The sequence below is a fragment of the Ammospiza caudacuta genome, chromosome 3 (genome assembly GCF_027887145.1).
Source record: "Ammospiza caudacuta isolate bAmmCau1 chromosome 3, bAmmCau1.pri, whole genome shotgun sequence".
NCBI classification, from domain to species: Eukaryota; Metazoa; Chordata; class Aves; order Passeriformes; family Passerellidae; genus Ammospiza; species Ammospiza caudacuta.
In genome coordinates, this window is record NC_080595.1 from 45,434,777 (window position 1) to 45,462,121 (window position 27,345).

At 37.5% G+C, this 27,345-nt stretch overlaps 1 protein-coding gene across 1 annotated transcript; it reads right to left on the bottom strand.

Moving 5' to 3' along the window:
* Positions 1–91: 91 nt before the first annotated feature.
* COG2 (component of oligomeric golgi complex 2) lies at positions 92–27,345 on the bottom strand. Its single transcript, XM_058801888.1, has 18 exons — positions 27,214–27,345; positions 26,519–26,680; positions 25,726–25,791; positions 24,726–24,806; positions 24,023–24,126; positions 22,723–22,831; positions 20,826–21,005; positions 19,713–19,837; positions 18,310–18,436; positions 14,444–14,583; positions 11,325–11,386; positions 9,946–10,097; positions 8,101–8,298; positions 7,263–7,335; positions 5,984–6,126; positions 5,337–5,476; positions 2,135–2,315; positions 92–512 (listed from the first exon to the last, which is right to left on the bottom strand). The coding sequence occupies exons 1-18, from the start codon at positions 27,280–27,282 to the stop codon at positions 411–413; spliced, it is 2,214 nt and encodes a 737-aa protein (XP_058657871.1). The 5' UTR covers positions 27,283–27,345; the 3' UTR covers positions 92–410.

Here is a 27,345-nt window from a genome sequence, read left to right on the forward strand (position 1 = left end):
GTTACTTTGCCTCTGGAGTGGGTTGTAACACAGCCATCAACCAATACATTTGATTCAAAAACACATGGTACATCAAACGTTAGGAAGACAATTTATTACATATAATTTTCAACATAGAACTTTGTTCTTGTACATTTCAAGTTGTACAACAAAAATAAGAAAAACATTTTCTTCTACTTTTATTCTATAGTAGAACGTTTAGAACTTCAATTGCTTTCCATATAATGGATAACTGATAAAGTCTTAGTCTTTTGGTGAAGCAGGTTCATCAAGGCAGAAGATACACTGATTTGCTGCTTGAGATACTTTAGGAAGCACTTAATTGCTATTTATTTGGTAAAACAAAGCAGAGTTCTCTCTCTCTCTTTTAGGGACCTTGTTTATCTTCAATCACATGCCTTCAAAAATATCTAGGATGGTTCCATTGTAGCTTGATCCTTGGCAGTTAGAACCAGCTCTGCAAGGGCTGAAAAGCTTTTTATGCTGCTTGTTTCCAGTCCCATCTTTCGGATCTAAAAAGATACAGAAAACCCATTAATTTTCTTTAAAACACTGAAAACCCAATAATTATTCTACTTAAAATACTTAGTGAAGCCTATGTTTTCTCCTGTACTGACATGTGGCAAAAAACACAACTGCATATAGTGCTAACTGTAAATATTTGCATCCAACTTTGCTCAGTTAAGTCTCTCTGGTTACAGAAGTGTCTTGCAGGGAAATATTTCACCATCTTCTAGGCAACTTGTAACTAAAGCCAGCTGGAAGTTTCCCAGTGAAGCAATTAGAAAGAGAAACTTGGCTGCAGTTGGTTTTAATGCATTGATTTCAACTGATTCTTTTTTTTTTTTCCCACTCCAAATGAAGTTTCTGGGCAATACTTTAAAGATCAACATGAATACATCCAAGAAGAGCCAACAGCATGATGGTGAAAGCATTTCAATAGGCTGCAAAAGCCCATGGTTCTAACCTGGAACTTCCTGGGAGACAAAAACAACTCTACAATTACAGAGGTTGCTGCAAGTAATTTCTTAGCCAGGAAATCTCTTGTTCTGACAATAAGGAAAATATGGCCATGAAAAAACTAAGAGTGCAGTGAAGCAGAAAAATCTGGATCTAACTAAAACCATAATGAAGTGATTCTGAAAAGGTGTTTGCTGCTGGACCTCTTTGTAATAGTCACATGTACCAAAACATCTCCAAATGAGTATGAAAAATCTCTCCCAGTTCAGCTTAAAATCACATTGCAGTCATGGAAAAGAACAACAGCTCAACCCCAGGCAAAAGCTGACAAATAACAGTTTTTGTTAGTAAGATCTCCACAGCTCCACCCAATTGTGATTAGTCTCATATCTGAGAAAAGCATCTGCTCACACACAAGCAGACTTTATCTACCTGCTAGAATGCATCAGCAGTATCTGCTCACAAACAAGATTAGACAATTCCTTGGCATAATGATATACACACTTAGCTGGAATAGCTATGATAAAATACCATAGTTGGAATAGATATGATTTGACTCTTAGTTGGAATAGATATGATTTTAGAAATAAAGGAGTACAAAACAGTATGTTTATACAATTTAATGTAGCTACTTCATACATTTCTTGGAATATTTTCTGTTTTGCTATTTAAAATTTCGTATTTGGCACTGAGAATCAGTTACAGTTATGCAGCACAACAAATCAGGCTGACATCCTCACAGCTCTTGGGAACAGACCCTGACCATGCAGAAAGTTAAGGCTGAAACACCCCGACAGAAGACAAACAAAAGAAGGGCCATAAAGAAGTTTCTATCACACCTAAGTAAGGTCCCTGCCCTCTCATCTGTAAAGACAATGTTTCTCCTTAATGCTTCCAAGCACTGAGCAGTACTTGAATTTTAAGTAGTAAGAAATATAAGCTTTGCATTTGTACAAGAAAGGACAGGAAAGTATGCATTGCTGAAGCGGTATCTATAACCACCAAGGTCTGAAATAATTCACATTTGTATAAAAATGTGAAAACACAAAACAAAGACCCAAACCCACACCAGCAAAGCTTTCAAGACCAAAACTGGAGTCAAGGTTCCCTTTCCTTTTCCATCTCCCTTCCAAAACTATTAATAATAAGAAGAAACTCGTTTGTCATGACTTACTTGTTCTCCAAAATACTCAATGTCTAAGGCCAGCTGGAGTCGGATTTTGTTATCATCACTCATGCCCCCATTTGTACCAACAGGGTTTGAAGTTGCAGTTCTTCTTGCTTGCTTCAACCTTTTTAGACTCTCTTCCATTTTCTTAACAGAACTCAGCACATCAGATACAGTTTCATAATACCTGAATTAAGGAAGGTTAATGAGAAAGAAAAAATTCCACTTTACAGAAGAGCCTACTTCATACACAGAAGTACATCACTGGCCCTGCTGAACAACGCCAGAAGGAATGGCTTCCCTTGCAAAGCAGCTACTGATTAGCATTACCAATTGACCAGTATCTCCATTATTTGTTCCAGAGGTTAACCTGAAGATTACTCCTCATCACAACAATTTTGACTTGTTCAAGATGTCTGTACTCAATTGTGACCAAGGAATGCAACTGCTCAATTTTAAACAGTCAAAATCAGCCTCTCTTTACAATCAATAGACTACTGATAACACTCAATTTTATAGTCAGGACAGGAATACAAACAGCCTGACAGACCAAAACCCACGTATTTTTTGGCAAGTTATAAAAGTGTGTATGACAGCACATATAGGCACAGCAGTCAGTTTAAAATGAAGAAACTGATTTAAACAGGAGTCTCAGGAAACTGGCAGGAAAAGTCAGAAGAACCCTAACCCTAATTTAGAAGTGGTAGAGATAAAATAAAAGACCATTGCCCACAAAGAAAGAATCAACATTAAAGAAAGCACAGAATCAGAGATCTACTCAACAAAAGCTCAAAAAGTCTTATGGACTGAAACCCCTTGCCTCAGTGGAAAGAGCATATCATACAAATTAACAGATGCCCAGGACAGTGAGCTAACAATAAGAAGGGAAAACAGAGCAACAATGGGAAATTAAAAGATCCATGAGAGAAATGACCAGATTGAGCTATGTTCTGTAATTTGCTAAAATACCTTTCAAAGAGCCTATGAAAAATATTACTGTAAGAATTAAGAGTTGAAACAATCTTCCTCATGATTTTAAACAAGAAGGCAACAAAAAGCAGAAAAGGTTTTTACAAAAAGTAATTAGATAGGGATGGCTACAGAAAAAGTGCTTGCCAGTGCCATGGAAACTTGTTTCACGACAGCATTCTATCAAAAGTAAAAGTATTCCAGTAAAAGTCAGTCGTGTCCTCTTCTCATACCTTGGTATTTCCTAGTCCCACTCACTTGTGATTAATTCCTACTTCTGTTGTACTCCTAAATCCTTCTGCCATTTAAGCAAATTCAGTCCCCAGTGATTTTTAACTAGTTTATGCTCTTTTCTGTTTTTTCATTTGGATGTGAATATATAAGAATGTATTATCACAGCAAGAAATTATTTGCATTTGTATTCTCAATAAATAAACTACAATACTCCTCCATGTCAGAAATTCAGTTTCTTTGACCTGTCGTTTGCCAATGAGGATATTTTAAAACAAAATTATGAAAATAGTAAACTTGCAAACAGAATTTGACAGAAAATTCTAAGGAATTAAGAAATGAACCTGCCAGTCTTACTGGTGATTAACCACTGCCATCATGTTTAACCTAAGTTTTGGAAAGTGAAGAACTGCTTTTTGGGGGGCAAAAAAGCTCTGGTTGGGTCCAAGGAACTATGTAACAGCTACTCTGCATGGTGTCACCAGATTCACTTAAGCTTTAAAAGCAAGATTAACCAGGCACACAGATAAAAGAGACAGACAAGAATTCACCCCAAGATATTTTAGCTCAATAACCTTGAGTGGATTGAGATTCCAGGAATCTTTGCAGTTCTTCAGCAATGTTACTTAACAAATAACAATAAGGTTTTTTCCATGCACTAAAAACTGGTAAAGAGATACCAAGCTTGCAAAAGAGGTTTTGTGCAAAATGACAATGGCCAGTGCAGTCAAGATCAACTTAAGCTTAGCCTTGTCCAAAATACTTACGAAAAATTTTGAGAATGGTTGGTGAAAGTGTAAAATTGTCTTACAATTTTATGTCTGTTTTGAAAAGTACCAGAAGAGGAAGAGCAGAGAAGCAAAGGATAAGAAAAAATTCCTGTTCTGACTATGGTTTAAAACCGCAGTATTACTATCAGGTTAAATCTCAGGGAAAAAAAAAATCAATCTATGCTCAACAGCAGCCAACAGACAATATAATATGCAAAGGATTATTGGGAAAAACCATGTAAGGACAGACAGAAAGCACACATTATACTTTAACCTGCATGGATTCTTCTGATGTTATCATCTGTGGTCAGAAAGGTCAAAGAGAACCAACCAAAGCATAGCTATAAATATGGGAAAAGGAAAAAAAAAACCCATCCAAATAGGCTAAGGTGACTCTTTAGTTTTAGGCAAGGTTAGAGATAAAAAAAATATAGCTAACAGCAAGGGTAAATTGTTGACAACACAAAAAGTAGGAGGTGTCCTGTGAAATTTTCTGGCAGAACTTTCAAACAAAACCAAGTATTGCTGTCTCATGTTACATGCTTTAACTGGGAGACCTCACAAAATGCAAAATCCCTGCTCAGTAAAAATTTAAAATACAGCAGTAAGAATTTAAAATACAGCTAGACTGATGGAAAAAAAAAGCCACTAAGGAACCTAATGCATATGTACAACTACTACACATGTTCAAAAGCCCTGAAGATGCTAACTAGGAAACAGAAGATCTGCTAAAGAAAGTATTACTTTATGACTGCCTTATTAAAATTGTGAACAACTAACTCTTCAGCAGTTTAAAAAGCCCAAAGCTTTTTTTTAAAATCACTAAAAAATTGGATAATCATAGCATACATTAAAGAAGACAAAGGACAGTAGAACTCAAATTCTTGAAAATTCAACCACTGTTCATTGAAAGTAACAAGGTTAGCAACTTTCATTGAAAGTAATGGGTTTAAGGTCTTGCATCAATTCTGCACATCTTTATTTCACTGCTGCATTCCCAGAACTAACCAAATTTTCAAACATCCTATCCACCTCATCATGGTTTGCACAGATCTGAGCATCTGTGAACATGCAATATGAGAGCAAATGAAAGGAAATATTTCCCACCTAAAGAGTGCTGCATTTTGATTTTCTTTACAGTTGTGTTAATTCATAGCATTTTGTTTTTTTCCTGTGCCTGTTCCATAGACATTGGCGTTTTTAACTAAGGCAAGTAATGTTCTGTATGTTTTTCTTACTTCTGTGTGCTGTCAGAGAGAGCCCCTTCCAACCACTGATGAATCATGGGCTGCTTCAAGGTGTCTCTGTAGTCATTCTGCAGCCGGTAGAAGGGCTTAAGAGCACTGTCAACATAAGGTGAGGCTTTAGTTGGCACCTCCTGGCAGATGACAGGGAAACAAGTTGGGGAAGAAGGAACCAGTCATTTACTTACTCAAAGCATCAACACCCAATTCTAGCACATGTAAAAAAATGCTAATCTTGTACCTAAAGCAAAGAGATACATAAACCATTCAGGACAAGTCAATGAAGAGATCCTTATACACATGGAAGACACCATCACAAAATTATTCAATATAATACAGAACAAGGTTCAAAATGCCCAAAGCTTTTTCAGAGATGCATGTGCCAAACCATTCCTATTACCAGGGTATGATCCTGAATGCTCTTTCTGCTCTTACTGATTCCAGACAAAGCTCAGCAGACTCAGTGCCCAAAACAGACTATTACACTTTTGTTAAAATACTTACAGCTTTGTACTATACTTCACTAGGCTGAAGACACTGTCATGGGCTCTCTCAAGCAGATATGGACGGGCTCAAAGAACTCAATAATCTCAGCACAAGCCCTTCTGAGATTTATTTTTTCATTTGCAAGCAGTACTGACCTTGTTGGTTCTCCTATATAATCTTGGAACTTCCAGTGCACTCTTCAGGTATGCAAAGGAGGACTCACTGAGATCCTGGATGATCCTGTTATTCAAGGTAGGCACACAGGCTGAGAGAGAAGTCTTTGAATCTTCCAAGGCTCCTATTAAAGTCAAAATGCTGAAGTTTAAACTGAGCTACCCTGCCCAAACACAAGTTATGTGAATCCCCTCAGCTTCCTAATCCCACTCACTGTCTGGTGTCAAGTACAGGATATGCTTACCAAATAAATACACACCAGCCACTTATAAAACACTGCCAGTAATACCAACCATTCCTCAGCCAGAAACACAGACAGAGGCAAGGAAAGACAAGTGGAGTAAAGTGACATTCTTCAGGTTCAAAGTTTTTCCAGTATTACCAATGAGGCAAGGGCTTGAATCAAAAGGCTCTGACCTTCCAAAGAAACTGTGAAATCCTCTCTAAATTCCCTAGGGAATTACTGGAATATGTTCAACTCAAAGCTGTGATTGGTTACAGACCATCTACTGAGCAGCGGATGTGCAGAAGCTCCTACATCTCTAATAGACTTGGACATCTACCAGTAGTGCTGATTTAGAGATATCAGTAGAATTCATGACTCCTGGCTCTGCTTGCAGACAGGGACTAGTTCACTAGTTCACTCATGCATGTCTAGCTTTAATTATTAAATTAAAATCAAACTCCATATTTCACATAAAGAATGATCAGACAAAAAAAAACCCAGAATAAAACAACCAAACAAATGAACCAAAGAGACAAAGCCAAAAACCAAACTAACCCAAACCAAAAACCCAGAAAGAAAAAAGGAGAATAAAATACTGAATTGCTTCTACTCTCTGAAGTTAAGGTATTTAACTATGATACTTTGATAACCCTCTGCATCAAATGACCCATCCATCAGGCCTAAAAGAGAACAGTCATTTTAGAAAAATATTTTAGTTTCCACTGGATAATGGAAAGCCTCTCCTTTTGTGTTCTTCCCCAATTATTTCAAAAGTTTAATGATATGAATCTTCTAGGATAAAGTCCCCACTTTCTGGAGAAAAATCCTAAAAGCACTTTAGACTCACTCAATTTTAATTGTTAAGCAATTTCTAGACTCAATAGATCTGTTCAAGATTGTTTCTATTTAACAATTTAAACAGAAGGCAAATTTCATTAAGTATTTTCACCCTAAATAATGAAACTGTAAAAGTTGATTTCATTTTTTTGGCAGAGGGGATTTGGGAGAAAGGAGAAGGAGCCTCTCAGCTTTACCTGCAATGCAAGACATATTCTTGAAGCCAATCATTTCAAGCTTTGGTTTAATCATGTCTAAGATGTCAGGAATCTGAAAAAAGCAACCCAAAACTGAGAGAGATATATAAACATGTTATAAAAATTTTAACTCCTTTTGCTACATCCTGTAAGTTTGAATTGCATCACAAAACACCCTCAAGTTCTACGGTTTTACTGCATCTCTGTTCAATCAATACTAAACTTTACAATATGCACAGGAATTTAGGATCACACACTAAATCCTCTACCTTATTATTTTACTCAGAGGAAGTATTTTAGAATTAACAAAACCTCCTGCAATTTACAACTTCACAAATTACAGAAAATTCACCCTTACTGAAAATAAATACATAGGAATCATCCCTACTGGGAGACAATTAACAACATACATCTCAAGATTCTGGATCATTAATCAAGTATAATCATGATGATAAAACCTTTTCCAACCTCAAAGACTAAAACCAGCGAACACTTAAACACATTAAAGCTGAATGTTGCACCACACTCCAAGCTGCAGCAGAGACTTCACTAGAAAAGGTAAGATTGGCAGAGTGACACTTCACACCAAAAAACTTTAGAAAGATATTATTTTAGGAATTAAGCCCAGCAGCTACTGATAAAAAGAATTTAAATACCTGAAGTGGTTTGCCCATAATCTGCCATTCCAAATAAGCACAGAGTAGACCATGAATTTCAGTTATCAGTTATTTAAGATTAAAAAATAATTATGGTACATTATTTTAAACAATTTAATGCTCTTACAAGATGCCAGAAACAATGATGAAGATTCTTTCTAAGTAAAGTCAAAAGCACAAACCTGATCCTGCAGTTTGTCCAGATCTGCAGCAACATATATCAGCTGAGTACTAGATATAGAAGACAATGGCACACTTTCTGCAGAAGATCCATTTCCTTGGTCCTCACTGGGGTTGAGGCTTAAAGATTCCTTTTTACCAACTAGCACAGGTTTTTTGCTCTCCTTTGTATTTTCACTGGAAATGGGCCTTACAGAAACCTGAAACATCAGATTGAAGTGTGAACCCCAGCAAAAGTGAAGGCAGTTAAAGCTGGACAAACTGAAACAGTACATAAAAGACTTGTAAGCCTTCAGCATTAGAATGCCATACTTTCAAGGGATATTACCAAATACCATTACTAAAATATGCAAAAAGTAAATGTTAAAAAAATTTGAGTGCACTACAAAGTTGGGTGATTTAGTACAAGTTTGTCTAAGGTTAAGAGAGGGCAGTCCAGTCCTGCTGTCAAACAGCTCCTTCCTCCCACCTCCTCAAGCTCTCTGCTGTCAGGCAAGTGCTTCCCCTGACTACTCTGCTTTAACTCTGGTACTTATCAGTACTTTGCATGAGCTGATTTAGCTGAGAGAACTAAGTCACTGAGTCACAAAAGAAATTATAAATGGAGATCTTTCTGCTGTTTTCAACTACTGAAGGGGCATGCACAAAGAAGACAGAATCAGATTGATCTCTGAGGTACAGTGAGAGAGTAATAGGCAATGGATATGTACTGTGCTAAGAGAAATTCTGACCACATAGGAGGAAAAAGCAATCAATCATTGGACCAGGGTTATCAGGAAAGAGTGCAATTATCATCTTTGGACAGACAAAATTCAACTTAAGAGGCTCTGCACAACCTTATATAAGCTGGTCCTATTTTGAGTAGGAATTGGGACCAAATGACTTCCAGAAATCTCTTCAAATCCCAGTTATTCTATTGTACTGTCTCTCTATGGCACAAGAAACAGGGGCTCACTTGTACAGCTGGGAGCAGGCAGTAAAAGAGCAAAGCACATTTTCTCTGCTCAAAAGCAATGATCATTGATGCTGAGTCAGCTGCCCAGGAAACTTTGGCTTTGCATTCTCAATACTAAAAAACTGATCCAGATTATATCACTCCTTATTTGCAGGGTTATTTTTTTCCTGGCTGTGGTATTCACAAGCCCTCTGAACAGAAAGAAGCTGTGAGACAAGCAGAGAAGAAGGAAAACACAATTCTTATGTTGCTTGCTGTGCCTGTGTTGTGCTAAAGTAGAATGCAATATAGAGATTGTTTACTCAAAGTGAGGATGTTTTGTTCCCTTGGCCTATCAGGGCCAAGCATGTGTGTGTGTGCTGGGACTGTCACGGGACAGTCACGAGAGAATCAGAGTGCAGTCTGTGCAGTTGTGAGCAAGAGAGCGCAAGGCAGATTCAGTTTAGATACAATGTACATAGTAGAGTATAATAAAGTAACTCATTAGCCTTCTAATGATGAAGTCAGATGCATCACTCTCTCTCCCCTTTGCTGGAGTCGCCTTTAATTTACAATACCTGGCTCTGTTTCACAACTTCACTCAATCAACAACTCACAAACAGAAGAGAACTAAGATTTTGGCTTCTTGTTTCAGTGGCAGAGACAGAATTAAGCAGTATGAAGTAAAGCTTTGGCAACCAGCAAAGCAGCAGACAGCAGCACTGCAACAGTACCGATATTTGTGACTAATCATGTATTTTGCAGTGATACTTTTCATAAGCCAAACTCATTAACTGCTTGAAGGTTAAAAACCACAAAACTCTTAAAAAGAGGTCACATATTTTGCTTCAAAGAGTCTCTTTTTGAGGGACACACCCCACCACCAGCCCCTCACAGCAGGCTGCTCTCTCACCTCGCTGATGAACACGGAGTAGCGAGCCAAGATCTGCAGGCTGAGCTTCCACAGGCGGTGCGCTAACAGCGGCACAAACATCTGATCCGACCAGCACTTCACAAGACTCGCCCACACCATGTGGGTGGCCAAGAGACAGAAGGAGCTCCCAGCTAGAAACGATCAGGCAACAAAGGTCAAGTTCCCAAGAATGTTTTTAAAACATCAGTGTAATTGCATACCCAAGATTTTTCCTAAAAGATACAATCATCAGATAGTTTTTTATGAGTTTATTTCAGGCAATGCTTAATACATTTCTATCTCCTCAATGCTTTAGATTTCAAATTCCACCAAAGTCTTGCTGTAGCTGTGCAGGCAAAAGCAAGAAATGGGCATTTGCCTGCAATAAAGGCAGAAACAGCTTGGCCAAATAATCCACTTCAGGAAATAACATTTCCAAAATAATTTCTGGCAGTCTTTTGAAGAAGTTACATTAGATATTCCTGCCAGCCATAACATAATACTCCCTTTCCACTAAACTATTGCTCCTCTCCCAGTTACATGAGATATTTGCTATAAATATTTAAATACTGTACAAATGTCCATATTTAAACAAAATGTTTTTTAAGCAGTTTACACAGTTTTACATTTAAAGCATTTTACGTAGTTTTAACATTTTAGAGAGTACAATTAGAAAGACAAGGAACGTGTCTGCAAGTTCCAGGCCTACACAGTGAAGTGATAAGATTTATACATATTTTGTTTCAATTAGGATTTTTTTTCTCCTGGTTTGCTTCAGAGGGCATGTGTGGATACACACATACAGACATTTAGGTGGCCCATAGATACCTTCTTCATAAGTATTCACTCTGTTAGCTGAAATTAGTTCTTCTGATTACAATATGCTTCTAATGCATGTATCAGACTATTCCTCTTGTGTATACCTCCTCATAAATCAATGTGTATTTTTGGAGCAGACACCAGCACTATGAATGACAGCAAGCCTAAATGCTGCCAACAGACAGCCATTTTTACACAGTGCTATACACTGCTACAACATTAAGAAAAATATGCCCCAATAACACAGCACAGCCTTTTGGTTGTCATTTAGAAGGTGTCAAATGCTAACAACTCCTTCTTGCACTGAGGGGTGCTTCCATAAGTATGTCAATGCCAGCTGCTAAAGAGGGGTTTTTAGTAAGCAAAGTCATCACTGATCAGAATTCTCACATTGCCATCTCTGTAACAATGTTTTATACTGTTTGAACAGTCAATCAGAAATAAGGAAGCTCATGTGAACCACGGGATGCATATTACTGAATACTCAGGAGACAGACTGATCACTGCTATTTATACAACTGATTCCTTTACAATACATATCTTTTGCAATAAAAGTTTACCTGGTGCTTCCTCTAGTGTATCTGAAAGTGCTTCTTCTAAGGCCCCTGCTATTTCTCTAAATCTATGAGAAAGAAAAAATTTGAATATCACAATTCATTGCTTAAATTGATGCCTAAACATTTTTCAATGTTTACTTCAGTATTATTTCTATGTGCTATCAATGGACATACACAGATTTTAAACCTGGGGTTATTTTTGCCCAACTTAACACCAGCATTCAAACACTTGAAAGAGAACCTTTGACATTTTACAGGCACCTACAAAGCTTATACTTTAGGATATTATTAAAGTGGTTGCAAACCACAACTATCATCAAAATGATAGCTCACAGAGTGACAAGTCCTCAGCTTTTTGAGGAAGGAAATTTTTTGTTTTGTTACTGTTTTTAAACTATAAGCAATCAAACTGACCTTCTTTAACCTTCAGGTATGTCACATGATACTGGAGCTCCAGATTTCTACATGTTTGTTAATGAGCAGTAACATAAGGTTCTGCAAACAAATCTGTACCTAATAAAAATCAATAGTTCCCCAAGGACACCTGTTTTGGTTTTTTTTTTTGTTTAATTCCCGTTTTAAAATACCATTTTTTAAAAAAAATCACCATTCAAAGCAAAAAAAACCAAACCAACAACCCAAACCAAAATGACATCTCCAAAATTTTCTAGGTATAACAGCAGGTTATTAAAACCTCCGATACTTTTCCATCCTTGCATCAATTTAAGCTTCCCTGTATAAAGTTCTGTTGTAACTAGCTTCCTCTTTTTTGCTTTTATGTGCATCATAGTAACTCTGTAAGTCTTCAAACTTAGTAATTACAAGCCTGTAGGGTTTCTCTTAAAGTCTCTTAACTATAATTTCCAGATCAGGACAGGAGCCCACCTAGTTTTTTTTGCTCAAACTCCTAATGGAGTAGGATAGATGTTTAGCAACTAAACACGTTTGTGAAATGGCTTCAAAGCCTCAGTTCTGCCTATGCCCTGCTTCCATCAACAGAGCAGTGTCTTTAAGTCTTTTGGTGAAAAAGATTAGAGAACAGAATAAGGTTTTAATGACAATGTAATTTTTGCTGAGTATGTCTTACATAGGAAATAATTTCCCCAGTGTAGGGCACAATCAGCTGTATTGACACAACTGAAAGAATGAAACAGGGAAAGAGTTACTGGTGCTGTTTTGCCAGCACTGCTACAGGAGAAATGCCTGAACATCCATATGTTCCTCAAAGGATCATTTCTAAAGGCTTTAGTAATGGCTGATTTTTATGGGGAATTTCTGTAATTGAAAAAAGAAAACACCAAACAATCTTAACTATAAATGCTGAAGTGTGAGATTACAGTTCAATCAAAATCTTGTATGACTTAAAGGATATTAACACACATCCAGAGAAAGCTTTCCTGATATATATAATTAATATGTTGTATTATTTTCACAATTATTACTCTTCACACACTGAAGAGTTCATGGGTACTTCCAAAGTTAGATTCCAATATAAAGGCACACTACCATTTAAGATAAATCAGCTGCTGTTATCCAAACATTTCACAAAATAGTACACTATTTAGTCTTACACTAATCTTGGATTAAAGGAAAATTATATTTAAAAGTGTTTTAATCAATCAGAGCTCAGAATACCTAATGGCAAACATTTTTGAAGAGAAATATGCTGAAGCTCCATTTCAATTTTATGAGCAAGATTATCAAAGTTTGATCAATTGGTCTCCTACTAGAAAAGTTGGACTTGAAACAAAAGGGCAATTAATGATACATATCTGTTAAAAGGTTCATAATGGCTGCAGTTCCACAGACACTTTCAGTCTGTGCACCACTATGTAGTGAATACTTCTGCCCCTTCCCTTGGGCCAGCATGAATATTTGTACAGTTAAGTGGTTTGGGGAAATTGACTGGAGTTGAAAATTAGTCATTTTTTTTCTGAGTAACAGGTCCTTATCAGTTCACTACACAACTGCAGGAACAGATGTGTAAGCAAAAGAACAAATCAGGGTATCAGATGTTGGGACTACAGTTTTACAAAATACCATGAACCACCAAAATATTAAGACCCAGCTCCCAGCCCCATGTTCTTGTCACTTATATTAACTCTACCACTCATAAGATTCCTAGATGAAATTTTTCAGCACAAGGGTAGATTCCCCCTGGATTAAAGAAACTGTATAAATGTGACTGTGGTAGTGTTATTGCCAATTACAGAATTGTGCAACAAAAAAGGCCACTAAAGTGACACAGGTTAAAAATAAACATCAATTTCTCTTCCCCCTCTTTTGGAAATTCCACTTTTTGTTTATTTGGGCTTTTTTTTTTTTTTAAGAGGCTCTCAGGCTTTGGACCAAGAGAGATTACACATGGCATAGCTGGGTGATAGCAGACTTCATCAATGTCTTGCCTGGAGGGTTGCTCTCCAGCCCTACAATCAGACATGCAGACTACCCATTCTAAAAATACAGTTTTGTATTATATTTTGTTCATTAAAATTCTAACATTACTAGAATTTAAAAAGGACTTGGCTCACTCTGTTCTTTTCTAGCTGCAAGGTCTGTAAAAGAAAACATTGTAGATACATCAGACCTGCTACTAAAATATTCCAGAAGTTACTACTCAGCTCCTCAGGAACAGGGACTAGGAGGACAATCTTTGGAAGGCAAAGATACAATATAAGGAGTACATCCTGTGAGACATAAAGAATGTCAGAAACAGGGCTAGGTCTGGAAAAGCTGAAAGTTCTCAAGTGCTTTAGTTCTATACATCTAAGAAAAAAGATTTCTTTATTCACAGTAAGTACTCCTCTGGATTTGCATAAGTAGCATTCAACATACAGCATAGTTTCAGGGGCACTGGAGAAAAATAATTTGAAACAAGAATTCAAGACTTATTTAGATCTGTTCCTGAAAGTCTTATGAGTAGCTTATCAAATCTGGTATAACAACACAGTACATACTGAAGAGTAGTTATGTGATTTTTTTGCTGAATTGTTGAAAGATATATAAAAGTTACTTGACATAATTAAATTCTTAATTTGATTTGCATATGATTTGTTGACAAGTGAGACTTTGAACAATGGGGAGGTGTGACCTTAAGAGTGAACAAAGAAATGCATGCCAACCTTATTTGAAAATAGACAGGCAGATTCCATTTGTTGTTAAAGCTGTGGTAAGAGGGATGAGCTCTCAAGCGCTTCACGCTGGCCTGGGAGCCACACTGCCGTTCGAATTTCCGTACAAAATCCATACTGGTGGTGTATTTCTGCAGGAAGAGAAGGAGCACTCTGCTCACACACAGGCTCCCAGCAAGGAAGGCCACCCCCCATTCAGCAGAACACATGTATGGTGCTACAACTAAGCTCAAGGGTTAGGATAGGCTGACACTGCCCCTCATCACCTAATCATACAAGGCTAAAAGCCCGGACTGCAGACAAATTAATTTCAAAGTGTTACTTTATGGTAAGGACACTTCTAAAAACAATAAAACTGTCCAAGCATGCTGATCAAGCAGAACTGATCAGAGAGATTCCTGACTATTTCTGAGCTCAAACACTGGGGTGGTGCTGCACACTACTAACAGAGTCAGGCGCAGCAGATAAAACTACACAACAAGGAGAAACAATCAGGAATGAAACTCAGAAGTACGCATAGCCAACTGCACATGAGAATGGAAGCACAATATTTTTTGTCTGTTACACAGGACCTGTACTATAAGAATTTCTAGACCTGTTTCCCCAAAAATGTTTTGTAAATATCAAAAAATGCAGAAGAACTTCAAACAATTTCAGATAAACTAACTTCATCCAGTGTATACTTCTAATAAGATGTTTATGAATAGTATTAAGCTGGTTGCAAGCAAAAAAAAATACATTAATCCCCAAACATACTGTGGATTTGGTCTCAATAGTATGAGAACACTGAAAATCATGAAATAATAAATTAAATCATGCACAAAGCAGAAACTCAAATACTTGATGAAAGCCAGAAGTAAAACAGTACAAAAAATGTTATTTCATACAAAATAGACCTTGCTAACAGACCATGAAACTTAGGTAAATAAACTTATAATCAAAACACAACTGCAGTTAAAATTCTATGAACTGAAAGCTACTTTGGTTTCTGTGCAAGTTTCTTCTATTAAAAAAAATTAGGAAACAGCCATAAAACTTATCATATATTCTCAGAAATCCACTACTGAATTAATGAAATAGTCCTGACAATCTCGCAGTGCTTCTGACTTCACTGCAGGGTTAGGGTTCAATCCACAATCCAGAGCACTCACTACAGGAGCCAGGTGATTTTGCCTCTTGTGAAGCAGTAAAATGTTATCAGAATCCCCTGTGTTGCTGCTTAGAGGGCCTGCTCTCAAAAACTCTCCTGTGAACAAAGGACATGAACTGCCACAGGGATGCTTTAGTGTTGTGTATCTCAGTAAGTTCATAACTTTCTCCCTTTCTTGTGATGTGGTAGTTTCAGTGACAAGATAATATCCTGAAAAATCCATCCAAAAGCTTTTAAGCGACTACTTTTCTCCTAACCTGGTTGTATCTCTAACACAATGAACCCATAAAAGGTATGGGAGTTAGACCCAGACTGAATGACAGATGAGTTCTCTTTCAGGCCTCCTTTCTCAGATAATGAACCCAGCACCGTAAAAAGGCAAACAAGCTGTTAATGCTCTGCCACCCTAAGTGTAAGTCAGAGATATAAACCAAACACTCTGTAGAGACCAATCAATTTCAAAATAGAAGGCACCTCAAGAGACATTTATCTCAATATTGAAAACATTATATCCAGGAGAGGGAACTAACTGCAAGATTGGTTCCTATTTCAGCTTCTAGGACTGGATTGTTGACTGCAGATTTATTTACGAAAAGTAAAATTGGGAACCAAAACCAAAAAGGAGCAATTCTCAAACAGAGAAATCTAAACTTAATCTTAAATAAATGTTTAGGGATAAAAGAAGTATTCTTTTAAATACCCATAAAACTACACATCTAACTCAAAGAAAGGCACATCAACCTGAAACTATTTTAAAAAGCCATGTCGCACAAACGCTTATTTTAACATACTTAACATTGCCAGTCTGATTTTTAAAGGATTTAAAACAAATCTTTCAATCCCCCTCTCTCCTCTACACCTAAAACCCCCTGAACAGAAAACACAGCACATTCAAAATGTTCAGCATTAAACCTATAGGTATATATGAAAATACACATGGAGAAAAAAACTTGTTCTGCATTTCTATCAACCTAGAAAATGGAGACAAAAGATTATTGTCTAAAATTTGTGTAGCATTACTTGGCTCATCATCAGAGCAAAACAATTTTAAAGGCTTTTTTCCTCCCTCTCAATTCAGAACTATTAGTCTTTAGATAGGTGTAATAGCATTTTTACACTTGGCATTTCAACTTTGTATTGATTTTCAAGTAAAATATTGTAATGATTTTAATGATTTTAATGACTATGAGTCCCTTAAGTAGTCAAAAGCAGTCTGGAAAGTACTTTAGACTTACTATGTGATTTACCTGGAAGTCATGGTTGGATGCTGGGTTTTTACTGGGTTTTTTTTGATTGTTTGGTGTTTTTTAAATAAACCAAACACCTTTGTTGGCCAGTATCAGTGTAACATATGACAGGCCTTTTAAGCAAACCCAGCTTTTCTGAAGACACAATACACTCCTGTACATCATGGAGCACAGTACAGCAAAGGCCCAACAAGGCTCACAATCTGCAGTATGTAGGCATAAGGTGAAAGCTGGAAGAGTGACTAAAACTTCATGGTAAACTAAGAATTCTCATGTGGGAGGAGGAACACATTATAGTATCACTTGCGTGGCACTACCACAGCTTTCTTCAACATCCATGTCATTTGCTTCTTCTTCAGAGACAGCACTGCAAACACTCTCAGTCATGCCTATCTGCCTTCACTTGTTCAATCTATCTGTACAAAAGAGATCTTAAACTCCAAGAAAAAATATCTAAGTGTTTAGTAAAAGCAGTTTTTCAGGAAGACATGAAGAATCACATGCCTTATAAACCTCCACTTGCAAGCCAGCATTTCCTCAAGTCATCTGTCCTGATATGCCAACAGTGCCTTCCTTCAGACAATTTACCACTGCCTCCCATCTCTATCTTGAAAATAAAATGTTTCACACTAAACACAAGTCAAACTGCCAAGGGGAAAAACTCCAATTTTTTCAGTAATCGTGGTTAAACACAAAGCAGGCAGGACATGAGGAAAAGCAGAGAGTTCCTATTTTCGACTTGCAACACACAAGTCACAAGTAAAGCGCTGCCAGAGAAGATCTTCATACTAGACCAAGAAATCTATTTCACCATTAGTAAAAGATGATGTTTTAGAGACAGAGCAGCACTACCAATGAAGAAAATACAAGAGTGACAAGTACTTTAAATTTATTATTTAATGTAAGCTTGTGATATCAGAGAAATACTATCTCTGTTTTCTAAACCTGATGGTGCTGCCAAATATTTTCAGGTCTTAGTTGGCTTGTGTTTATAATCACAACATAATATGCAGTACTGCAAGAGAGCAAAAGCTAAAACAAGCAAGCAAAACAAAGAATTTTTTTAATCTTCCCATAGTAAAAAATAAGTTGCAACCCAGATATTTAATTAATATTAATTATCAGCTCCTGCTATACAGCAGTTCTAGACTTGAGTGAACACTGGAGTCATCCACTCCCATCTTCAATAACATTGCAATTCTACTCCCAAAATAAAAACAAATTCATCTGCTGAATGGTATCCAATAACTTCTGTATGAGCTCTCCTAACAAACTTGAGGGGAGAATTAATTCCTATGAAAATTGAACCAAGTGGTTTGAGATAACCTCCTCTTCCAAGCCATGCAACAACATGAATTTACACAAAAGCAGCAGGGGGGGGGAGAAGCTAGAGAACATGACTCTTTATATTCTTGTGTCTGTCACAGAAATTAGAAATGGAAAAAATGGAAATTAATTACCTCATGAAACACATCTGGGTTTCCAGGGTTAAAAAGTGATGGTAATTTCTCTTCCAAACCACGTACTATTTCTGGCCACACTGAGTTCACCAAGAAATCATATCCAGGAACAATATCTGCTTTTTCACTGAAAAAAATTGCAATTATTCCATGGTTATATTTTACCACTAAGCTTCTATTTGGAGGCAGGAATCACTAAAAAATAGATGCACTGCACTAGACAAAATGCAACGAATTTTTTTTACATATTTATAGTGATTCCCTAAACTGTTCTTCCTTTGAAGATTCCTAATCCAATTCCACACTCTTATCAAATCAAAGGTGCTTTTTTGTAACTCTCAAAGTGTTTTAAAAATTAATCAGTTACATATTTTGTGAGTGTGTACTGGAAAATTAGTACATTTCAGCTGAGAAATCCTAGGTATAATTCAAGTTTTAATAGCTCCAAACTTCCAAGACCTACCAAGTAGGAATAATGTGACTAATGCAATGAAAAAGAGAACTTCTTCCTAATTGTTCCAAACTGTATTTATACATATTGTGTTTGATCAAAAGATCAAAAGTTACCTTGATTTTGGAAACTTAAAAATTGAGAGCAGAAGAGATAATAGCATTCTATTCCAATTTAGTACACCACACTACAAAGTAGAAACATTCCATTATTAAGAAGAACGATTAAACTTGCTGAGGGATTGAAAGAATTAAAATGTTAGTAAAACTTAGGAGCCATAAAAAGCTCCGCAATGGATGACTAATTAGAAAAGTAATCCTGCAGTCCCTAGGGGCTATGTCCATAGTTCTGCTAATTACAGCAGTCTGCTATATTAACCATCCTGAAAAGAGATGAATAAATGGATTCAATTCAGTAGACCTGAATTATTTAAGCTTGAAAAACAGGTAATTTAATTGCATAAGGAATTAAGCACTTTTTGAGAACACAGTGGAAGCACAAATAAATTAAACCTGTATATTTGGTATATGCAACAAATCAGTCAAACCTCTGAGGACCATTCCCACTTTTCTGATGTGCAGTAGCTCAATAACTTCTGAACTTATATTTTAATAGCTTTATTATGCTGTTCTCCTTGGATGAAGTGTACAATCATATTTAATGGGTTCAAAAAACCAAGTTATCTGACACATTGTATTATGCACAGAACTCACTTCTACTACTGAAATACAGGATTGTCTTTGCCTTCTCTGAAGGTCTGGGCTGCAGCACCAGGAAAGTATGCTCACTGTTTTGTTTTGAGAAACAGAGGTGTGAGGTACAAATCAAACTTGACTTGAATTTTCAGGAAAGGCCAGATAAGTCATTAGTGCATGAAAGCTGATAATGCAAAGGATTTCAATGCATATGATACTTGTGACTTCAGGGCAGCTGAGAAGCCCAAGATACTCACCTGGAAATTGCTCCCCCTGTTACTTCCCGGAGGAGGCGGCAATGATGAGGAACAAACTCCAACAGCCTATTGTACATAGCCTGGAGGCCATTAGGGTGGGATTGCACATACTGCTCCACCATCACCTGCCAGAACAGCTCAGTGTTAAACGCCCAGAAAAGTGAATATAAAAGATGCTATAATGCAAGACTCACAAAACTCTTAACACTATAACCTCAAATACCAGGATAGTCAGCATATTACTTTTTTTTTTTCATTATATTTTCCAAGTATAACTTGCCAGCCTGAATTATTACTTCCTTTAAAGCAGCACTCTTAACTGCCAAGACTGGCCCAAAACTGGGAAAGGAGATCCTTTCTTTTAAATGTGAGCCACTATGTCTGGCTGCCAACCCACTGCCACATTACCGTCACCTGAAGCAGTCTGTCAAGTTAAAGAGGGAACTGGTAAAAGCTAATCAAACTCAGAATAAAGTAAAAACTCCTTCCAAATGTTGTGGTTGGTCCAGTCCCAAATACAGGCAAGCCAAAGCAAAGCATCTTCTGTGACACTGCTAGCAGCAAGCAAATCAGCTTATCTGGACAGTGCCTCATACTCAGTGAAAAGTGATAATCTCTGCCATAAAGAGAAGACAGTAGGAAAAGAACAACAGCTTGTTTCTTGGTATTCTTCCAATGTCTGAACACGTTTGCCTCTTGCTACAAAAACAAGTGGAATGGTGCAGAAGTGGTGAAAGAACAGAGCCTCAGAAAACTGAGGGGAAAGTGACATGTCCCATGCTGTAGCAGCTGTTACAGCACTTAGCAGACACCCAATGGAAACCTGTCCTAAATGGGAGAGGTTTGGTTTTTTGATTCTTTAGCCGGAGAAAAACAGAAGTAAGAAAAAGAATCCACCCTGGATATAACTTGAAATTGGTGACAGGCAAGTAAGAGAATTCCTCCATCCTTTTCTTCTTAAATAGCAACAACAACCAAACTGACATTTTGCTGCAGCTCAGTTATCCTGTTCTCTCCACAAAGATATTTTGAAGCTGCTAACAAAAGCTGGAGGTTCACAGGAAAAATAAGCATGTTTGGAAAACAAATGGAATTTTTTTAATGTTATCCTACCTCATCTACATAAGGTTTTACAAGCACTTGGCCAACTAATGCCTCTGCATCTCGTGTTTTGTCAATTGTTGCATAAGTGCGCAGACAGTGGCGTATTATGTCAACATTTGACGTTTGAAGGCCTTCCAAGAGCAGCCCTTCCAGAGACTGCTGCAACATGGCTGTTATTCCAGCAATTCGCTACAAAGACAAAGAAAATACAGTCAGAAAAAGCCAAAATCAAAGCCTGTCATCATTGCTGCAGTAAATTCATCCAGATGTGCCTAACTCAGCTTTCCAGCCTTACTTGAAAAGTACAAAAATTTGATAACTGACAGTGTTCAATGACCATTAACACAAACTTAATTGGCTATTGATGCTATATAAGACAGGATTTATTATAATAAAGCTAAAGGCAATTATTATGTTCTATATGTTGTAAGTTCCATGGTAATTTATATCAGGTCTGCTTTATCCTGAGGAACTAAGTTACTGATTGCTCTTTGTTCAACTGAACCAGTATGTGACAATAAACAAAAGATTTACAATAAGTGACCAGGGATAACAATTGTAGCATTTATCCCTCACTGTCAGAGTAAACAGACAGCGAGTACCCAGCACTACTTGTCAAATTACCACAAACCAATGACACTGAGTGACACTAGCAAACACCAATGAAATTAGATTCCTTCTGGCTTCTGCCAAACAGCTTCTTCAGTCTACACGTATTCTCCTTTTTGCAAACCATTTTTCCTGATCTCCCATGACATCTTTTCCACTAGATCTGACTAGTGTAGCAGTGAGTCCATTGCTACACTACCTGCCAATATACTCCTGGCCCTATAACTCCGCATTTGAAGGAAGATCGGCAACACACATTAAAGCAGTCGGAGTTGAACTATGAATATAGCCAGTAAAATTTCTTCTCTCTCTTTTTACATGCTGTATTGTGTCCATCCATCCTAAAATGATTCATACAATTTTTACTGAACATGCAAAGTCAGGAACCCAACTGCTGACTAGTCATGAAAGCTACATTCTGACGAGTCTTAGCAACAACAGGTACAGGACACAAGTCCTGGCAAACACCATTAAGGAAGCCACATGACAAATGTTCTCCCAACCCATACACTACTCTGCTGCTCATGCTCACTGCTGCTAGTATCCAAGTTGGATATCCAACTCAGTGGCCAGAGGAGTCTTGTAAACTGTCCATGTAACAAAATGATCCCATGGATATCTGGAGCCGAAACAAGTTTGTATTGCCAACAGGCAGAGGCACAAACTGGAACTCTGAACTACCTCAACAGCTTGAAAGCCATTAAGAATGACACCCTCATGAGAATCAGCTTAAAGCATTACCCCATCTCAACATTCACAGCTTTCTTTTAGCACAAGTTTTCATTTATTCCCTCTCCCCACTGAATGAATAGAAGAAAAAAGTCCCACCAAAACATCACTTAGTCTTTTACAGCAGGTAAAAGAGCATGCTGGGAGATTAGTAATGGCTAGCATAATTTCATGAGAAGACAAACTTGAATATATTCAAGCCAGCCGCTATGTAGGCACATTCCATTTATGTTCTGGTCTGTACACAGCAGCTAAAAAAGCAAACATTAATCTCTAGAACGAGGCCTCAGTATCAGTCAGCAGATGAACTGCAAGATACATTAGGCTGACAAAAACATCTGTCATATTTCCCACTGTTACTCTCAGTAATTAGTCCTAAAGAAGTAAGCAAACAGGGCATAAATCCTCGGAAAAAGCAATAGTTCTAGTCAACTGATAAAAATCACCTCATGAAACCCATTTTTCTCCATGAATTAATTCAATAAAACTCTGTGGAAACAAGCATTTGTCTTCCAATTATACTGGTTTTGCTTGATTGTGCAAGTGTTAAGTGTCATATAATACTTACTGGTCTCACTTTGTCTAAAAGGGGCATTCCTTTGCTTTGTACTGCATGAAATTGTAGTTGATTAAATTCTGTGGCAATTCTCTCTAAAACTTGTCCAGTTACAAGTGGACTAGAAGAGAGAAGATACAAAATGAGAATACACAGTTAGATCCTTTCAAACCAACTCCCTCTCATCTGTATCAGATGGACAGAGCTCACCCTCAATTTTTTGTAATTTCAGTATTTTGAATTCTGATAGGTACTACTATAATGATTGCAATCAAGCAATAATGATCTGGAGCATGCTACATGATTAGTGCTGTTTTGCAGCTCTAACATGAAGTGGGTGAAGCAGAAGCCGAGAGGAACATAAGCTCTATTATCACGTGAAAAGTCAGTCTTAAGAGAGCTCAGCAACTGCACCAGGTGACCTTCACCATCCAGATTTGTTTCTTTCTTACTCTATCATATAGTAAAACTAATGATAGTTATCTCTAGAGAAACAGTCCTGCCCTTCTCAAGCCCACACGATCCCAATATAAGCCGAATTTTCAGTTGTTCAAGAATGATCTTAACTGCAAAACTTAATTCTGCAAAGTGCCTCACCTGACTGAAAACATCTGCTTTTGTCCCTCTAGGTATTAACCTACTTTCTGGTACACCTACCCCCACTATCAATCATGTGATCTAGCACACTGAGCTGAAGAGACAGTCTCACACTGTGTCTTCCCTCCAGCTTAAATTGTACTTGCATCCCAGTCAGGCCTTTCAAGTGCATGACTGGTACATCAGTTCCAAAATTGGCTGAACAACATCCTGCAATCCTCAGCAAAGGCAGAGGAAGAGGTTTGACTGGAATTTGTCACAAACCTTCCTTGTACTAGGTTTGCCTTGTCTGCATTTAGCTATTCTTGCAGCAGTCCTTTCACTTACACATAAGCAGGGAAAACAAGAAAAACTATTTTGTTTCACTTACAAATGACATTGGAATAAACTATAGAGAGTATTTCAGACATGAGAGGATTAGTGACTTCTAATAAAATAAAGTGAAATAAAATAACTGCACACTAACTTCAAAAAGCTTGCTTACTGAAAGCACCATGAGCAATTTGGAAGTTTGGAGTCTGAGTTACACGTTCTGTGAATGACTGGCTTGCAGAAGACTAAAACAAAGAAAATACTAAAATTCCAATAATTTAGTCCATCAGAGTTATATTTCTAAAGATACACCATACTGCTTGTAAATTCACCTTCAACAACACTATGAAATTAAGTTAGCCCCATCAACTACAAACAAAACCGAACATTACAATTTTTTTACCTGTTTCCCTCTAATGAGGACAATTCTTTAGTGCCTTGGGAATGTAGAATCTTCTCAATTTTCTCCACAGACTGAATAACATGAATAAGTCTCAGGACACACATCTGCAATTAAAGAAAGATTTTTCATGTCTAACCCTAATACCAACTGACATCACCTAAATAAAACATTTTAGATGGTTTCTTAGTTCTTTGGTTTTTTTCTGGTTAAAGTTTTCTCCTTTTATCTTAACACTTGAGTCATGTCTCAGTTGAAGTATTGCTCACATATGTCCATAAAACACCACAAATAAATGTTTGTCACAGATGTAGGACAGTTGTTCCTATCCCTGATGTTTTTCAAAGCTTTGTGTGTCTCCTTCCCATAAAAATTAAACATTTGTACTTCAATTCCATTCATAATAAGTAAGTTTATATGCTACTGCAGTTAGAAACAAGAGCAACTATTACAAAAGAAAAAAAAATCCAACTAAACCAAACATATGTTTTGGGCAACTACAGTAAAGCAAAGATGTGTGACCAACTAGACACTGCAAAATATGAAGTTTGTCAACCAAAATTTCACTACATATTACAAGTACAAAATCCTGCACAGTGTGCATCTAGACAGCATAGAACTTTCTTAATTTCATTTTCTCTGGGTTAATGGCAAAATCAAAGTTATCCTAAGGATGATCTTCTGAAGATAGTACTATCTGCTGTACCTTTTTTCTTCTAATGTCTTCTTGTTTAGTCATTCGGTCATCTACTGCTTGAATTCCTTCACTGACACATGACTTGAGACTCTGTGAGAGAAAAAGTCAGTATGTAAAGCCTGCTTCCCATTTAAGGGTCAAAAAAAACCTAAAAAAAAAAAAATCTAAACTTAAGACACAGATTAATAAGATCATGGGACTAATAAAAGCTACACAATATCAAGTGAAAAAGCCATAAATACAACTAAATAACTGAAAGTAAAACCTGCTTCTTAGGTATTGCCACTGCAAATTAAATATAATTATTTCCACCATAACCATTGTTTTATTACATTAGAGAGAACAAATGACCTTTGCCTAAAAACAGGCAATAAACCCACTATGTTTTTATGTCTTGCAACTGAAGTTATAAATCAGTTTTGAATAATATTTTTCATGCAATAAGGATTTCTCTATGATAGCTAACCCTGTTTTCTGTTAGACACAAAGGGTGTGATATTTTGGAGGCACATTTAGGCAGCAAGCATCCCTCTGAACTGGCTGCCAAGATGATCAAAAATTGCCCCTTCCTGTAAATACCAAGTCACTGTGGAGGAGCCAGAATAAGCTCCACCTTCAAAAGGGTGATGTTTTATGGTTAAACCACACACTAAGGAAAGTAAGTCCATAAAGGGACTGTGCTGCATCTGAATTTTCTACCATCTTTAAGTTACTCAAATATTAAAACAGCTTCAAGATATATCCATAGACTTGTCTTGCAAGAGTCTATTGACTTGTCAAGTTTTCGAAACTCTTTATCTCTTGGTTGAAATGCACTGTAGGAAACCTAAATTTACTACAATACAAGTGCCTGAAAATACCATGCTTCTCCTACTAGCAATCTAAGTCATCAGTCTTCAAAGAAAAGCTTATTGGAACAAATATTAACTTTAATAGAAGACATTCTGTACATCACAGGAGAGCGAGCTGAAGTTTACCAAGCTGTTGACAATGGCTGTTTTGAACATACCATTACTTCTTCCTTTAATTGTCCCAAAGGTACTGACAGCTGATTGAGAGCCTTGTCCATGCCAACCTAAAGAAATTACCACAAACACATTTATTACTTTTTTGATAAGTTCATATGTGAATTACTGACAAAGCCTATCATTTTACAGATAGTGAAAGTGAAGTGAGAAAACATAGCTTCCTTTATAATTTCCAGGTTTTAATTCAATGCAAAAATATGTTATCTCAAATACAAGCATGAAGATGTACAACTGCTTTCACACAAAGCCAAAAGGTAAACAAAATTTCCTCCCATGGAAATTTTTCTTCTCAGAAGTATGTTGTCTCAGTCTGAGAATCTGTATAATTGGAACAATTACAATTTTCAGACATAAAGTTGGGGATTTTTTAAGCTACTCTGATATACAAAAAGTTTAAAGATTCCTAAAAGAATCCTTCAAAACAGACTTACTTTTATCATTGCTATTCTATTTTAATAATTTATTTCCTTCAATTTTAAAAGTGCTGACAGTTTGAAACAAAGTTTGCCCTGAGTTTTAACTCCCTAACAAATCAGCTTTAAAAGACAAAATGCATACATCTAAAACACTTACTTCAGGCCAACAGCAACTCTGTACAGCAATTCTGTAAGCTCTACAGGAATGGTGCCTCAGTGCAGGGATTAGAGACATCAGTTTAAGATGCCTTAAATCATAAAATGACAAAATAAAAGCCGTATACTTTTCATATGAAAAATAAAAATCCCACTGAACCACACTAAGCCTGAACTACAAGGTACAACCAGTAACACTTACGAGATTTGTTGAGAGATTAACAAAATCTGCATAGTCCTTATTTATGAGTTCTACCATAGCAGTTTTAAGGAGTTTGTAATAGAGCTCCAGATCCTCTCGGAGCTCTTCCAATTGCACACGTTTCCTGCAGTCTGACACAAAGTGATCAACATCAAAATCCGCCTGAAACAGGAAACAGAGAAGGATGTAAGTGAACAGTTCACACAGGGAACACACCCAAAATAAAGTACTCCGTATGCCTGTGAGTTGACCAAACTAAAGCCCTAGGGGAAAAAAGCTTCTTAACGCACTAGCTAAACTCTCTGTTTTTAGGCTGGAAAGCACAGAGTGTCGTGGGGCTGAATAGCCAATGACGAGCTCCCCGAAATACAGGAGACTTAAAAAAAAACAAACAACCAAACCACGAAACAACAGCCAAGAGTGGAAATTCAGTACTGAGAACTGCTCTACTCTCTGCAAGCAGCGAGGCCTCTCGCTCCCATCAGTCTCGGAGCCCGGCCCTACCCGGACACGGCCGGATCCCGGCTCCCCGGTCAGTGACATCCCCGGCGCTCCTCGCAGCCCGGCCCGGGAAGGGCCCTGGCGGAGCTGTAAAATCCCCACCAAGGCTCCGGGCCGCGCTCTCCCGCTGGGAACCCGCCACCCCCTTCCCCAGGAGGCCCCTCGCCCCTCCACGAGCCCCGATCACCGCGCACCTTCATGAACTCGTCCTTGTCGAAGCAAAGGTTCTCGGGGCCCCGCGGCAGGCTCATCCTGCCCTCCATGCAGGGCCCGCACCGCCCCTCGGCCAGCGCGGCACCGCCGAGCGCGGCCGCCGCCGCAGCGCC